General features: G+C 42.4%; 1 protein-coding gene across 2 annotated transcripts in view; it reads right to left on the reverse strand.

The window, feature by feature from the left end:
- MTUS2 (microtubule associated scaffold protein 2) overlaps positions 1 to 16,349 on the reverse strand; it is a 575,343-nt gene that overhangs the window by 311,514 nt on the left and 247,480 nt on the right. Inside the window, exon 4 of one of the 2 annotated variants that reach the window (XM_086714439.1) lies at positions 11,711 to 11,908. In XM_086714439.1, coding sequence (XP_086570565.1) covers positions 11,711 to 11,908 — 198 coding nt within the window. The remainder of the gene's footprint in view (positions 1 to 11,710; positions 11,909 to 16,349) is intronic. The other variant, XM_086714450.1, reaches the window with a different exon arrangement.

A 16,349-nucleotide genomic window follows, 5' to 3' on the forward strand; every position in this document is an offset into this window, starting at 1 on the left:
ATTAGTTTACGACTCAAAGAAAGCTTCCGAGAAATAATATGCTCACTCTGGAATTTGAGCCGCTCTAACTTACAGTATAACACGCACGAGGCGCTGGAGAGAAGCGTGATCCACCATATCACTGGAGATAGGCCTAACATCTGGTGGATCGTTTCCAGTATAAAGTCATGTTTTCCAGCCTCAAGTTGGCCTTTATGCAGCCCTGCAATTCTCTCTTCACTTCTTACGGACTCATACTGTATTGCTCTCGGTAACCATTATATGCCTTTCTGCTTTATGAAACCCAATTCCATCATGTTTAATCTTTGTAAAAACCCTACTTTTTAATTACCTCAGACAAATCAAGTGACCTAATGTGAATTCCCTGGAGTTCTTTCCTCCTGCCCAGTATTTCTCTGTACTCATCATTTACCCCTTTCTTTCTCTCTTTTCCACTTGTGTTTGACGTCATTCTTTCCCGTTTCTTCCAGGAAGCGCTCCATCTATCACCCCACTTATCTTTATCTTCAATGGCTTCTCCATCACTGGATCCTCCCTCTTGGATCATAAACATTCTCATCTGTGTTTTTAAAAAAGCGGGGGAGGGGGCGCCTGGGTGGCTCAGTCAGTTGAGCATCCGACTTTGGCTCGGGTCATGATCTCACAGTCTGTGAGTTCGAGCCCCACATCGGGCTCTGTGCTGATGGCTCAGAGCCTGGAGCCTGCTTCCGATTCTGTGTCTCCCTCTCTCTCTGCCCCTCCCCTGCTCACACTCTGTCTCTCTCTGTCTCAAAAATAAATAAAAAAAACATTAAAAAAATGAAAATAAAAATAAAAATTAAAAAGCGGGGGAGGTATGAAACCAAATACAAAACAACTTTCTCTGTTCCTCTACTGAGTCCTTTCTTTTAAAAAAAAGTGTATGTATTTATTTGGAGAGAGAGAGAGAGACAATGTGAGTGGGGGAGGGACAGAGAGAGAGGGAGAGATAGAATCCCAAGCAGGCTCCCCACTGTCAGTGCAGAGCCTGAGACACGGGGCTCGAACTCGCCAGTCGTGAGATCATGACCCGAGCAGAAATTAAGAGTCAGACGCTTAACTGACGGAGCCATCCAGGTACCCCCGAGTCCCTTCTTTTTCCTCCACTAAGCATCCTAACATTCACCTCTTTCCTCCATTCTCACCTGCCTTACCCCCTGATAACCTGATTCCTGCCTTCATACATCTTGTTCAAACTAACATCGAAGCTCCCGGTGAGCTCCTAATCATTAAGTCTGCATTTCCATTCTTCCTCATATTGAGATGTCCCCCTCTGCAGCACACAGACTGCATTGACTGACCAGGCACTTTCGGTGAATTCTCTCCTCCCTGGCCTCTCCTGATGTTCCTCCCTCCTCGCTAACCACGCCTTCTCTGGTTGTGCTCCCTGCTCCTGATCCAGAGACAGGCCCTGCTCGTGTCACATCCCTCCTCCCATCTTGTCCTACTTGCGCTCACCAGTGAGGTCAGTCAAGGCTCCTCCCCTTAATGTCATAATGTCAGCCCAGTATGTGTATAAATCCGCTGGATGAGTTTCTGTGAATGCTTTTCTGGGACTTTGACATGACTCGAGACCCTCAGATTCCGGTCCTGAGCCCACAATTCTGAGAGTGGTACCCTCATCCCCCCCTTCCAGGCACTCCACCCTCGCAGGTGCTCTTGACCTGTCAGCTCTGACTCGTTCAGATTTGGCCCTTTCTTTCCCTCCCTACTGCTGACCCCTTACTTCAGGCTCCCACTAAGCCTCTCCTCCCAGCTCCTGCCTGTGATGGGAGCCAAAGAACCCATGGACTTCATGAAATGTATTGTTTCTCACTGAAAGTGGAAGATATTATCAATCTGTGGCCCCTGTCCACTGCCTTAAGGAAGATATTGCAAGGATCTTTATGAACCTTCCCAGCAGACGGCCCCGTGCGTGTTATGGCAATGCAAGAAAGCATGTACTGTTGGCAAAGTTCCTGTAAGAAGTCAAGATGATTCTAGAAGTTAGGCTCAGTTGCTTTTTACTACTTCTCTGTCATCGTCCCCAGTGGTGTTAGTGTCGTGATGGAAGGTCACCCCTGACCTGTCATTTCTGCTACAGCTGAAAGCAATAAAAGGCATGAAAACACCCTCCCCCACACTTCCCATCTCTCGTAGCCCAATAATCTGAGATGTGTGGCATCAGGCAGAGTGCAGGGGTGCGAGTGGGACTTCCAAGAACCTCACAGCCCTACATTTTACAGACAAAAAGCGGGGCAGCAAAACCTCCGAGCTGCTGTTTGTTAGTGTTCTGAAATTTCGATCTCCCATGGCAGGGTAAAAATAACAGAAGTAAGGTCTGGCCAGAAGGAAAGCAACTCTAATTGTGGCAGAGCTGAGGTCGCTCATCCCCGGTCTCCCCTGTCCAAATGACTTGGCTCACAATTATCATAGTGATGGTTCTCAAATACACTTTTTTTTTTTTTAACGTTTATTTGTTTTCTTGAGACAGAGAGAAACAGAGCATGAACGGGGGGAGGGTCAGAGAGACAGGGAGACACGGAATCTGAAACAGGCTCCAGGCTTGGAGCTGTCAGCACGGAGCCTGACGCGGGGCTCAAACTCATGGACCGTGAGATCATGACCTGAGCCGAAGTCGGACGCTTAACCGACTGAGCCACCCAGGCGCCCCCCAATACACTTCTGATTATTCACCACTTCAGAATCATAAATGGCTGCATAATTTTAACAGAAGAAAGCCACAGGATCCTAGCTCCTGAGAGCCAAAAGTGGGCAATTTATTTAATTCGATCTCTTCCAAGTTTATAACAAAAATTGAAGTCCAGTGAGGTTAACTGACCTTCCTCAGAATTGTCCTATTACTGTAAATGCTGATTTTGATGCATATCTTGCACACAAGTATGGCGTATTTCTTATCTTGACCCCTTCCCACAGTCCAAGGATCCTTTCTTCATTAAATATCTTGAATAAGCTAGAACACACTTAGACTATGGCACTTAGAAACCTCTTGAGGGACAATATGATTTCCAACAGTTCTGTCCACATAGCTGAGTCTAGGTGGATAAATTAGATGTTACTTAAGCAATAAAGAAAATGTTTTCACTTACAGGCAATGCTGCATAGTACTCAGAAGAACCATGTTCTCCTTTGTAAATGAGCGTGAAGGAAGCAAAGAAAGAAGAAAAAAGAACTGAGTGGGAAGAATCTGGAAAATTAACAGCAAGAGTCAGTGAAAACGATTCTATTTTTTCCTTATAAAGAATACTTTAAATTACATAATTACAGATTCCAGGGAAATAGGTATTTAAATCCATCAGTGACATGTGTTTGACTTCCTCATTTCCAGAGAAAATCAGAAGCTTATTTTGGTTTTTGTTCTCACTCTTCTCTTTTCCCCGCCCACCTAAATCGGATTGAGATATTTGACAAAGTAAGACCCTAGTACAATGGAAATTAGACTCTAGCGAAACGAGAGGCTGCGTGAAGCTCTTTATACACTACAAAATCGAATGTTCCCACTTTTTCCTACAGACATTAGAAAGGCACAGAAATAAAATCAGATCCAACTCCCAGTTTCTATTTTGAGCAGAGGTTTTAAATGCCATCGGCTTAGATTAATGTGCTATGGATTAGTCACCTTGCATAAATATGTTTCATTTAAAGGAAACCCAAATGAATGTGTTTCCTTAAAATGATAACATGCTAAGGGCATGGCAGAACCCTTTTAGATAAAGAAAACAAAACAAGACTTTCCTTGCCTGTATTTTATGAATTTCCAAACAGCGTGAAGCTTAAAGCCCAAAAGAGATACCCATGAAAAGCTACCGATCGACTTCTAGAACTGCCACCTTTAATGTTGCATAAATGATAAATGTTTCATCTTAATGTTCAGAGAGGTATTCACCGTACATGACAGAGGGGATTATAAAAATTTAGAAATGAAATAGACATCATCTCCCTGACTTATATGTTATCATTACCACTTTCCCATGCCAGACAGTTAATCCATCAGGGCCATTTTTCCAAATGAGCTTTTAAATCCTTCTCAACATAGAACTTTATGCACATGGCCAATGAATGGAAATGGTCATTGAGCCATTATCATTATTAATATGCAAGGCCCTTTTCTGAGCACTTTGCCTTTCATCCATTCCATTTAATATTCCCAATCCTATGGTGGTTTTTTACACTTATTTCTATTTATTCTTATTTTACAATGGGAAAACAGAGGCCCTGGGAGATTAAGTAACTTGCCCCAAGTCACGGAGCTAGTGAATGGTGGAGACGGGACACAAACCCAAGCAGCCTACTTCCTTCACCACTATGCTATCTGGTGTCTTCAGAAATGAAAGCCAATGCGGGGGGGAGATGAGATTTTAACCTTCATTTATGGAAAAAAAGTAAATAGTGCAAAAAAGTAAAGTAAATAGTGCAATAAGTCTTCATAGTTCCATCATCCCGCTTCAAGGAATATGAACAATTTACCTATCTTTTTTTATCTTTTTTCGGAGGTGTTTTTTTTTTTTTGTTTGTTTTTTTTTGCCAGATTATTTCATAGCAAAGCCAGAACACTGTCATAACCTAAAATGTGGAATAATGAGATCTGAAGATACAATGCAGTGGTGCTGAGACAGGCGGGGGGGGGGGGGGGCAGGGGAGGGGATAAAGGGTGTGAGGGCTTTCCTTACCCTTACCCCCAACTCAGGAGGGTTAGGTGTTCCCCCTTTTATATGCCTCCTCCCCACCCACCACCCACCCACCAAACGCTATGCAGTCTTCAGCCATGGCCACACTCTCAGTTCCCTACGTGGATTTATTTTCACACTCCTGTCTCTCCGCTGGATTCTAACTTTGCTAGAATAAGATCATGGTGTCTCAGTCACAAGAGCTGCAGTGCTGAGCTCTGGGCTTATCCCACAACAGACGCTGAAAGAGGGCTGGTTTGCGGTAGGGAAAGTAGACAATCTGACAGTCACAAAACCAGACAGCCAAGAAAAATGGGGCAGCTCAACTAGACATGATAAAAATATTATCCCCGAAATTTCAGTTTATATTTCTTACAACGAAAAATGGTCAACTTTTTAAAAAACAAAATGGGATACATTCACGCTCTAATCCCATCTCCAGGTGGACCTGATAATTATTTGAGTGTTTTGAAAAGGAAGTACAAAGATGTCAATAAGGCTTAATCTCAAATAGGCAAGAGCTTCTCTGAAATCTGACCTCACAGGTCCCTTTCAGCTCCTTTCTCCATGAATAAAAAAATGACTCCCTCCTTGCCAATGGAACATGAAATAGATTAATGATTGTTTTAGTAGGAGTTATTAATAATACTTCTTGGCAACTCTGAACTTATTTTGAATTCATGTCAGATAGAGAAAATCAAAAGTGTTATTTATGTAAATGTATTTTATGGTATTCATGAGCATAAATGCTGAAGTTAACATTACAAAAAGCTTTCCTATTAACCCTTAGTTTCATTGATTAATCTTCCAAAAAGGTTAGTGATTTTCCAGTTTAGAATATTATCTCCAGAACCCAAATCCTATTTGATAATTAAAAAAACATCTACTGACTTAAGTACTTAAATAAAAAATAAACTCTAAAACGTAATGAAAATATCTAACCTCTCCAATTAAGACATTTAATTTTGAAGACTCTTAAATTCTCCCATGAAAAGCCTCAATGGTAGGGTTTTATGCCAATTCTTTTAAAGTGGCTAAATATATGCAAGGAGATATATAGGTTATTAGAGATCTATGAAACTATTAAGTCAGTCTACATGATGATTTATCTCTGAATATAATTATACTTTAAATGACCTATTATCTTTTCTACTCTTTGAGTTGTACAGATTATCCATAAGTACACCATAGTCCATAGAAGTAACATTTTAGAGATTCCAGAAAACTATGAAACCCACACTGATGAAGAACTTCGCCAACTATCAAAACCCATGAAAGTCTTAATGAAGTGAAAATAAGTTCCCGGTACAAGATACTTCTGAAAGCTGCTCAGGTTCCTCTAAGGGATCTCTCTTGCTCCATACTCTTACATAAGAGAACATGATAGAGAATTCCCACTGGGAAAGAATTTCTCTTGACACTGTACTATTGTCAAGGCCATGTTAGGTATAACATGAAGGATACTAAAATTATCAAAAGACCTAGCTGCTATCCTCAGGGAGCTGACAATCCGTAGGGGAGACAGGGCATAGAAACAAGTAAGTACCACGAGCCGGTGTGTGATAATCCACACAAGTGATCCAAGCAAGGGGCCATAGGAGTTCTCAGGAGAAAAGATGGTTTCTGGTTCACAGGTGAAGGAAGATTTTGGAGAGGAAGTGGCATTTGAATTACGCCTGAAAAACTTACAGAGAAATTTGGTTGGGAGTAGGGGCAGAGGATTACGCGGATGAATGGTTTACACCAACACCACAAAGGAAAGCACGAAGCCCTCCGAGAAAAAAGTGAACGATTCTGGTTGGCCAGTTGAGGGTGCACACGAGGGGATGGTGTGTGGGATCTGCCAGAGCAGATCATGGAGGACCTAGAACGTCCAGCAAGGAACTGTAGCAAGCGCAGAGGCACCATGCAGCAATCATAACAGGGGGGAAAGGGAAAATGATCTAGGACCACATGCGCTAAGGATTACAGAGTGACGACGCGGTGGGAATGGCTTAGGTGAGAGGTGCTACAGATTTAAAGTAAGGTGAGCAGACGAAAGAGGATGGAGTACATGAGAGAGTGAGAATGGACCAGATGTGATCACGGAATAGAGAGGACGACAAAAAGAAGGTGAGAGGAAATGCTGATCCCGAAATTTCCAGCCTCAGTAGCCAGATCATAGGTATCATTAACAGAGTGACCGTGAGAGAAGGTACCGGTCTGGAAACGATAATAAAAGATTCATTTGGGGGAAATGTTCAGTTTGAGGCAATTTGGGTCGGCCTGTTGGAGGTGGTCGGCGTCGTGTGAAATGTGGGTCAGTGGTTCTAGAGAGAGGTTGAGGCGGCAGATCGGAGTCGGCAGAGTGTTCAAAGGGCTAAGAGCTGATAGTATGGATAAGATGAACACGGGGAAGCCTAAAGAATTGAAAGAGGGGTGCCTGGGTGGCTCAGTCAGTCAAGTGTCCAACTCTTGATTCCAGCTCAGGTCATGGTCTCACAGTTTGTGAGTCTGAGCCCTGCATCGGGCTCTGCGCTGACGGTGCGAAGCCTGCTTGGGATTTTCTCTCTCCTTCCCTCTCTCTCTGCCCCTCCCCTGCTCTCTCTTGCTCTCTCAAAAATAAATAAACTTAAAAAAAAAAAAGAATTGGAAGAGATGCCTCGTGAGAACAACTTTGGGGAGCTCAAGCACATAAGGCCTCGGGGTACAGAACACAGATGACTCTACGATGAACTGGCAGGCACATGAGGGGATGTGCCATATAGCAACCCCTCAAATTCAGGGGGTTTTCTGGATGCGCCAATAGCTCTCCTACAAAAGATCTCCCAGAGCCCGTCTCCGCCTCCCAAAATACAACCCCTCTGAGAAACTCCCCGATCACCCCAATCAGAAATTAACCCTCCAAGCCAGTTGTTCCAAGCCAGGAACAATTACCCAACTTTGTATCATTTTCAAGGCTGTAGGCACATATACGCTTGTGTCGTGATCATTTATACAATGTCAGCCTCTCCGTCCACCTCGCCAGCTGTATTCCTACTTCCCCAAACGCTACTACCTCTCTGCACCAGGGAAAGAAACAAGAAGAAAGCCCTCATTTTTCTTTTTTTACTTTTTAAGTTCTTTGTCTCGTGAGTTCCGGTCTTCGCTCACCCCATGGAGAACACATGGCAGATTCGAATGGAGAAGAAGTGGGAGGGAAACCATAAGGGACCACTGCAAATACCACCATCTACATCATATTCTTTTTAGATAGAGATTTTCTTATTTCTTGAGCACTCAACACGTTAGGTGCTACTCGGAATACACAATGAGATAAGATCCTCTATAGAAATTATTCTATCTTTCGGTGATACGAACTATTTTCATTAATGATTAATTCATGAAATCCTCAAGTTTCCCTACTCCCCTCCATACCCTCCAGAAGTTTAACTTTAAATTGTACCTATCCACTGGGAAAATCAAGTCTACAGCTAACTGCTGATAAATCTGACAACTAGATACACTTTAGGCTCTAATACATTACCAGCACTAAATTCCACAGTAATTTTTCTTCTCGAAGTTGGAGATTTTTTTTTTGGTTTGGTCTCTGAAAACTATTAAAAAAAAATTATGAGCTACACACTGGGTCAGACCTGCTCAAATATATGATTTAAAGTTTAAGCTTAAGTTAGGGAATTACTTTGTCTCTCTTCAGTTTAAATCTTTAAAAAAGCCGTGAGTTGCTAACTAGGGTAATTTGGTACTTTATTTGAGGTTCTAAAGGTACCAGCCTCACAATCTTCACGTGATGAACCTATAAAGGAGTGAAGGGGGCTGGGAGGGCTGTCACCTGCAATACAATGAATGTCAAGGTTCTGTACCAGTCCACAGGAACTGAGTGACTAGTTGGCAATTACAGGGAGGCAGCCTGAACCCACGCAGAGCACTGCCTCGTGACGAGAGCTATCCCATCTCAAAGGCAGCTTCTTCACAAGATGGAATGTTCTCTATCATTCAGTGTTTACACAGGGGCTGGCTGACAACCCAGGAAGTGGGGGAAAGGTGAGTTCAGTCTACAGGGTCCCTCCAGGCCACTCTGACTCTAACTTGCTTCACGAACAGGAAGAAAAGACTTTAAATCAGGAGTGGTTCTTCACCTTATGTGGCAACTTTAAGGACTACACAGAAGAAGAACACTGGCCCAGGAGCCAGAATGAGTCACTTTGATCTCAGTTTGCTAGCTTTAAAATGAGGGGGCGGACTGGGTCCCAAGATACCCTGATTTTAGGGTCTCTTCAAAGGGCTTCATAATAGAAGTAATATGATCTAAGTACATACAGGCATAATTCATTTCTCTGTGTCTGCTCCATTTGTCAAAACCTTGTGGAAAAGGTAAAAAGACACAGAAGGGCCCTTGACTTAGTGCCCAGTGGGCCTGAAGATACGGTAGAGAACCAGAGTCCAGGATGGAGAGTAGATTCCACACCCAACAGCCGAGACCCAGGTCCAGGGGAGCCCAGGGGTCTCTCCTCTCCACTCTCATTGTCACCTGCCCCTCAGGACCCTTTAGAAAAGCCGCAGGGAGAGCGAGCTGTAGCTAAGCCAAAGTCATCCAGGAAACACTAAGTTCATAATGAATCACTGAAAAGTGTCCTAAATATAGCATGCTTCGGTCATCGTGGACACTGTTCGGACTGTTTATAGGCACATGAGTATCTAAAAATATGAGCTGCGCACTTTCAAACAGTTCCTTATTAGAGTCATGTTTCAGATTTTGAGACATCTACTGTGCCATAATATAATTCCTAATTACTGTGGTATTCCTAAATGCAATTCTACGTGAATGTACTGTTTGAAGAAAGACCAATGTTCCAAGAAGGAAAAAGGAACCAGCTCTGATATGCTAGCTGTTTCCATGAGCTAAACCAACAAAGCTTTGCTCCTGTGGTTTGATCTAAGGACTTTTGGCTCTTTTGAGTGCCTCATATTTTACTTAATCCTTGTCATCAAAGCATCATCCCTCCACTAAAGAACAGACACAAAATTTTTGACATTACATCTAATAACAAGTATTAGCAGGTGGTTAATGGCACTCAGATATCAATTCAAATAAGTGAGAAATTTTTCCGTGGTTTATTGGTGAAGTATAAATTTTACACATGGTTAGGTGGCAAATCAATTCTAATGCTGCTTTTCTAAAAACTGGAAAAGAATTCTAAATGCATATCTATTATGTATCAATAACTAATGCATTACGTATTAATAATTATGTATTAATAGTTAATTTATTATTTTACTATGAAGTCTTTAAAGTAGGAGTTATTTTCCTTGGCACATAATGGCTCTTGCCTCCCCGGGTGCTCAGCGTGTCCCTCTCAGGCATCCTTTCAAGCAGATGTGAGAAGAAATGCCATAAGCACACCTGGAATTATTCTGTCCACACCTATCAGCTCTCCTTTAGCAAAAACTGCTACCATGGGAACGAAGCTCAATCATCCCGAGATGATTCTTATTTTTTAAAGAAACCAAGGCCTTAACTACTTCCTTGGAAAGATATATACCAAAAAGTACTTTTTTTTTTTTTTTTTTTTTTAAACCACTCATGCTGCTTCCTCTAAAAGAGAAACATGCCACCAGGGATTTTACTACTAAAAAAGATGACAAATAGTTGCTCCTATACCTAAAAATCTTCAGGTTGTCAATACGCACACACATGGAAAAATATGAGTTACACATCTGCAAAGAGCTCTTTCAGATTTTGAGAATCTGATATAATCCCTAATGACAAGTGTATTCCTGTGTGAAAGCAGTTCTGAGATGCAGCACCTTTAGGAAACCAAGTGAGCAAAAAAACCTCTCAGAAACTGCTTACAAACACATCAAGATAAAGGAAAAGGTAATGCATTATTTTTAGGAATAACTAGGTAGACCAAAATTTAGAACTTTGCAGGTATGAATGTGCCACGCGTCATCTCTGTGAACCCAAGAAAGGATAGAGAAAGAGCAAGCTCGGAGAAAAGAAATTTAGAAAATAATATAAATCAACCTTGTTCTCCACCTCTCCCCTCCCACATACCCCGTCTTGCCCTCTGTTTCTTTCTCTCAGTACTTACTTCAGCACGATTCAACTACTGTAATCCCTCCCGAACAGCACTCCACATGAAAACCTCTAAGACTTCCCTGGTCCTCTGGCCAGTTCTTGCTAACCAACGTCTGAGATGTCATGGTTTCAGATCCAATAACAATGACTTTGAAGTTGACAGGCTGAGATGGATTTTGGTCATCAAAGGCTCAGGTCAGTGGGGCGGCCTCCAGATCTCCTTTGGAACGGTGGCTGTTTGTGACTTGCTCTGAGACTATTAATTCATACTTTAAAACACAGCTTCCAACATCAGTCTCGGGAGCCAGGCCTAGAGTAGCATCACTCCGCCAATGGGGACTTTTCTGGGCAGAGTTGAAGAAGCTCAGCTCTACTTTTCTATTTTTAACACTGTTTAGTTAACTTTGAGAAATCCAGCCAAGTGCTCCACCAAAATGAAGCCATGACAGGTAATCCCAGGTGACTAAAAGGATTCTCACCACTAATATCTAATACATAATATGCTTCATGATAGCACAACATGGGAACACCTGTGTTGGATTTTCTTTGACTTCTTAGATAGAATCCATGAGCAAAGGGCTCCTGGAATCAGTACCTGGTTAAGTCATTTTCTAGAGTTAAGTCTTTTTCTGGCACTCTAATTCCTCATAATTGAAAAAAATGATAGTGCCAAACAGGCCTTTTTTCCTTCAGTAGATCATTTTCTAAAGTCCTAACAATGGTAGATTAAGGAAGTAAATAAAATATAATAATATAATATAATGTAATATAATAATTAATATAATATAATATAATATAATATAATATAATATAATATAATAGGAAGTCAAATCAACTCTTTCAAACACAAAGAAATGAAGCCGTTATACCCATACGCCCATTCACCTGCCCCGGTGTGGTCCTAGGGGCGTGTCCCACAGGGAACAACGCAGCCGGCGCCTCCCACCCTCCCCCGCCCACTTACGGTTGGCCAGTCTGCTCTGCTCCTGCTGCGCGCTGTCCGCGGACTGGGTGCTGGAGACCGAGGACACGCTGGAGCTCCGCACGAAGCCAAACGCCGCCAGCTTGGCTGCTGGGAGACGTGAGTATCCAGGAGGACGAAGTCCAGATTTTGGTAGATTGGATTTTGCAGCATTTGAACCGGAGGCTTTCTTTAAATCTGCTATAACGAACCCAAACCAAACAAACAAACGAAAAAAATCAGTTGACAACGAGACAGAGGAATACACAGACTATGAATAGTAATCTAACTCTATCATAAACTGAACACAATTGATGTTGTATGGTGCGGTTCAGCATAGTCACAAATACATCTTTATGAGAAAAACTCCTCGCTGTGGGCTGGGAGCTTCAGAGAACTTACACAGGAGGAGAGGCAGCAGGCAGATGAGAAAAGAATAGACAACTAGCCCTATTATATGGCCATAAATAAAGGTAGACAGTGCTTAGGACGCTGAATGGAATGAACTTGTACTGTTGCAAGCTACCCTAGAACTGTGAAAGTGACGTACACCTTAAAGTCTGACATGCAATGGGTAAAGAGCCCTTGTGGTAAATAGTCACCAGCAATTATAAACACTTGGTGAGAAATCATAGAAGCATGCACAAAAGAGTTGTTTGCTAGCATTCCGTTCATTGTAGGAATGAGGTGAGCATAAACTGGGGAACTGGCCAGATTGAAATCCAGTCTGTATGATTTACTGGCTGTGTGACCTTGGGCACTTGACCCAACACTTCAGAACCAATGGAAGGACTGGTGATGATAAAACTGGCCTCAAAGATATATTGCAAATATTACCGCTTGTAACAGAACTTGATAGATGCTCTAGTTAAAACTACTAGGCTTTTTTAATTCTTTTTCCACAATGGGTTTTTATGTTAAACTAAAATTCAAAAATTAAACTAAGCTTAAAATTAGTTCCCAAATATGTGCAAAGCCAGCTAATTTCGAAATAATAAAACATCATGTTATAAATCTACTATCTCAGCATGATGATGTCTGAATCAGGCTCCGTTCATAGCCGCTGCAATGATCATCTCCACACCAAAAGAGCCTTTCAATACCGGATAGAACCAGAATGTTATCACACACAAATGCCCTTTAATAGTCCTTAAAAGGAAAAAGGGGCGGGGCGCCTGGGTGGCTCAGTCGGTTGAGCATCCAACTTCAGCTCAGGTCATGATCTCATGGTCCATGAGTTCGAGCCCAGCGTCGGGCTCTGTGCTGACAGCTCGGAGCCTGGAGCCTGTTTCAGATTCTGTATCTCCCCCTCTCTCTCTGACCCTCCCCTGTTCATGCTCTGTCTCTCTCTGTCTCAAAAATAAACGTTAAAAGAAAAAAAAAATAAAAATAAATAAATAAATAATAATAACAAAAAGGAAAAAGGGGCAAGTGTCCTAATATTCTATATAAATTTCTAGTCAAGCCATTTAGGAACTTTCAGCTGCAGCCGTATTTACTGTGAGTGCTTATATGCAGACCATTCAGCAGCGTTCCTCACTCTTTATTATCTACTAAAAGATTAACCAGGTTGCAAACTAATAATAAAACAAGCCATTTATTTATTTTTTTTAACGACATCTGAAAATCAATGAAGAGGGGCGCCTGGGTGGCGCAGTCGGTTAAGCGTCCGACTTCAGCCAGGTCACGATCTCGCGGTCCGTGAGTTCGAGCCCTGCATCAGGCTCTGGGCTGATGGCTCAGAGCCTGGAGCCTGTTTCCGAGTCTGTGTCTCCCTCTCTCTCTGTCCCTCCCCCGTTCATGCTCTGTCTCTCTCTGTCCCAAAAATAAATAAACGTTAAAAAAAAAAAAAAAAAATTTAAAAAAAAAAAAAAAAAGAAAATCAATGAAGAATCTACATTACAAACAGATCTATGTGTGGAAATCTTTAGAGGGGCGCCTGGGTGGCGCAGTCGGTTAAGCGTCCGACTTCAGCCAGGTCACGATCTCGCGGTCCCTGAGTTCGAGCCCCGCGTCGGGCTCTGGGCTGATGGCTCGGAGCCTGGAGCCTGTTTCCGATTCTGTGTCTCCCTCTCTCTCTGCCCCTCCCCCGTTCATGCTCTGTCTCTCTCTGTCCCAAAAATAAATAAACGTTTAAAAAAAAAAAAAAAAATTTAGAGAACCAACAGATGCCACGCTGGACCACTGGTGCCTCTTCCTCTACTGGGAGCTCTCCCTAAGAGGGAGTCTGTAGCCAGTTGCACATACATGTGAAAACAGAATATGCACAACTCTGGTTTCTTGATTTCTGGGTCAGGAGGAGGAGGAGGAGGAGGAAAAATTGGGTGAGTGCAGACAGCTGGGGCTGCAGTGTTCCCAATTCAGTTCTGTCCTAATGCTTGGGGGAAAAACGTTCAAATATGATGAGAAATAATCACTGCTTAATAAGTAATAATGGCCCTTCTGTATCAGCAATTAAATGCCATGTCAACGTCTCCAACTGTTCTCCTATCCTTTTGCGTACTTTTAGGTGATATCCCCAGAACAATGAAAGTATCCCCATATATCAGATACCATCTTCACAGTAAGTTTGCGCCAACTCAATTTTGAACAGTGCCTATAAAACAGTAAAAGAGTTGCTAAAAAATCAGATGCAATTTCAACAGTAAGTATACACTAAACCCACCACATTTGGATACTAGTTTTGGTTATATATAACCTCTTTCCCAGCCCAGTTAATCAATAACTGACCTAAGGTTACATCAAGTCACATGAGAAGAACGTGGACTAATTTTTTTCCCAAGAAAACAAACCCATATTTGGGAATGAAGGAAAGTTCAAAATTTCTAACAGAGAACCTTGGCACATAGTAAACATTCATTTAATATTTAAGAATGAAAACTTAGTTTATTAAATCATTATGTAAGGCAATAAGGGCATGGAAAATGCTCAAGGAGGAATTTATTCTACCCTACCCTTACCCATATTCAATGATTGTTCGTGCCGTTGGAAGAAAGGTAGTGGCAGAACATGTAGAGAGAGGACTCAACAACGCAGGGACCCAAGTACACACGAAGTAAGGCTCTAAGTGACTTCCAGGCTTTCACTTTCCCTTAGTCCAGCTCTCCCTTCCAATAAAGGCACATGGTGTGTGTGTGTGTGTGTGTGTGTGTGTGTGTGTGTGTGTGTGTGTGTAGGCTACTTGTGGGAGTATGTCTTGCCCCAACTCTCAGTATACATAATTTTTCTAAATTTTATATAATCTATACATCAAGCTACTATCCAACGGTCTCTCTTTCTACCAGATAAATCTCACAAATAGTTTACATACCTCTGGGGTTTGGAAAAGCAGGTCTTATTGTTCTTGAGAAACCACCCGTGTCTAGCACGGTGGTTTTGACGTTATTATTCAATCCAGTTTAGCTGAAGTTTGCAGTAGTCAAGCTTGCACACATTAATGCAGCCCGGTGTGTGAGCTGAATACCTGCGCTGGTCTCTCTGCATGAGAATTAGGCTGGGATGGGGCTCAAAACTCAGTCTTCTAAACAAGCACCTCAGCGATCCTCATTCAGTAGTGCCTGGACCACACTTTGAAAAGGTCAACAGAAGATGACATGCCCACTTGCCCTGTGAAAGGTGCTCTTGTGCATTACATTCAGCTGCTCTGAGTGAATGTGCCTTAGGTTAATCTTAGTTTCTCATAAAAGGAATTTAATTAGAAAAATGTGCACTCCTTACTATTTTTCAAGTGCAGCATGTCAGAGGAATACGTTTTTTTCAATTACTCAGTGTCCTTGGGCTATTTAAGAATATTGACAGAAATAACCTATCAAGGCGCATAATAAGCCCTCAGTAAACAAATGATAACAATTAATGTTAAATAAAACTGAGCACACATAAGACAGACCTCTTCCACAATGGTGACACAAGCTCCCTGGACACTTTCTCCAGTGAAACAACCATTATTAGTAAAAATTATTTTATTTTTTATTAAAAAATGTTAATGTTTATTTTTTGAGAGACAGGGTGCGAGTGGGGGAGGGGCAGAGAGAGAGAGAGAGAGAGAGAGAGAGAGAGCACGCCTGATGCGGGGGTTGAACCCGTGAATCATGAGATCATGACCTGAGCCAAAGTGGGATGCTTCACCGACTTAGCCACACAGGTGCCCCAGTAAAAATTATTTTTAAAAAACAACAATCACTTGCAGTTTCTAGAAATTGTTCCAAAGGCATACAGTGAATACAGAAACTTTTACATATGAAAATCTACTAAATCCAGTAAAAATAGATTGGACGGCACTTGAGCCTAATGCACTCCTTTCCTCCTCTGCAACCCTGTCCATCTCAGCATGATGACAGCTCTCATGTGGGTGGCTGTGGCCAAGGCAACAGGTTTCCTCTCCCCCTGGCAAGAGGTACCATATCTCACTGGGAGAGGCAGGCTACCACCATTTCCCACCCTTATCCCTCCCCTAGGTCCATGTTGCAGAGGCTAAATTACATGCAAGCAAGAGGCTAAGAGGTCAGAGGACCCTTCACCCAGTCCCAAGTAAAAAGGCAGAGGCACTACCCCAGGCACAAGAGGCCAAAAATCACTGTTGTCCTGGCTCACTTGTAGGCTAGAGGTTCAATATCAGGAGACGTGAAGGGAGAAGACCAGAAGC

Source organism: Puma concolor, chromosome A1 (genome assembly GCF_028749965.1).
Source record: "Puma concolor isolate L17-30 chromosome A1, mPumCon1.1.hap2, whole genome shotgun sequence".
Classification (NCBI taxonomy): domain Eukaryota; kingdom Metazoa; phylum Chordata; class Mammalia; order Carnivora; family Felidae; genus Puma; species Puma concolor.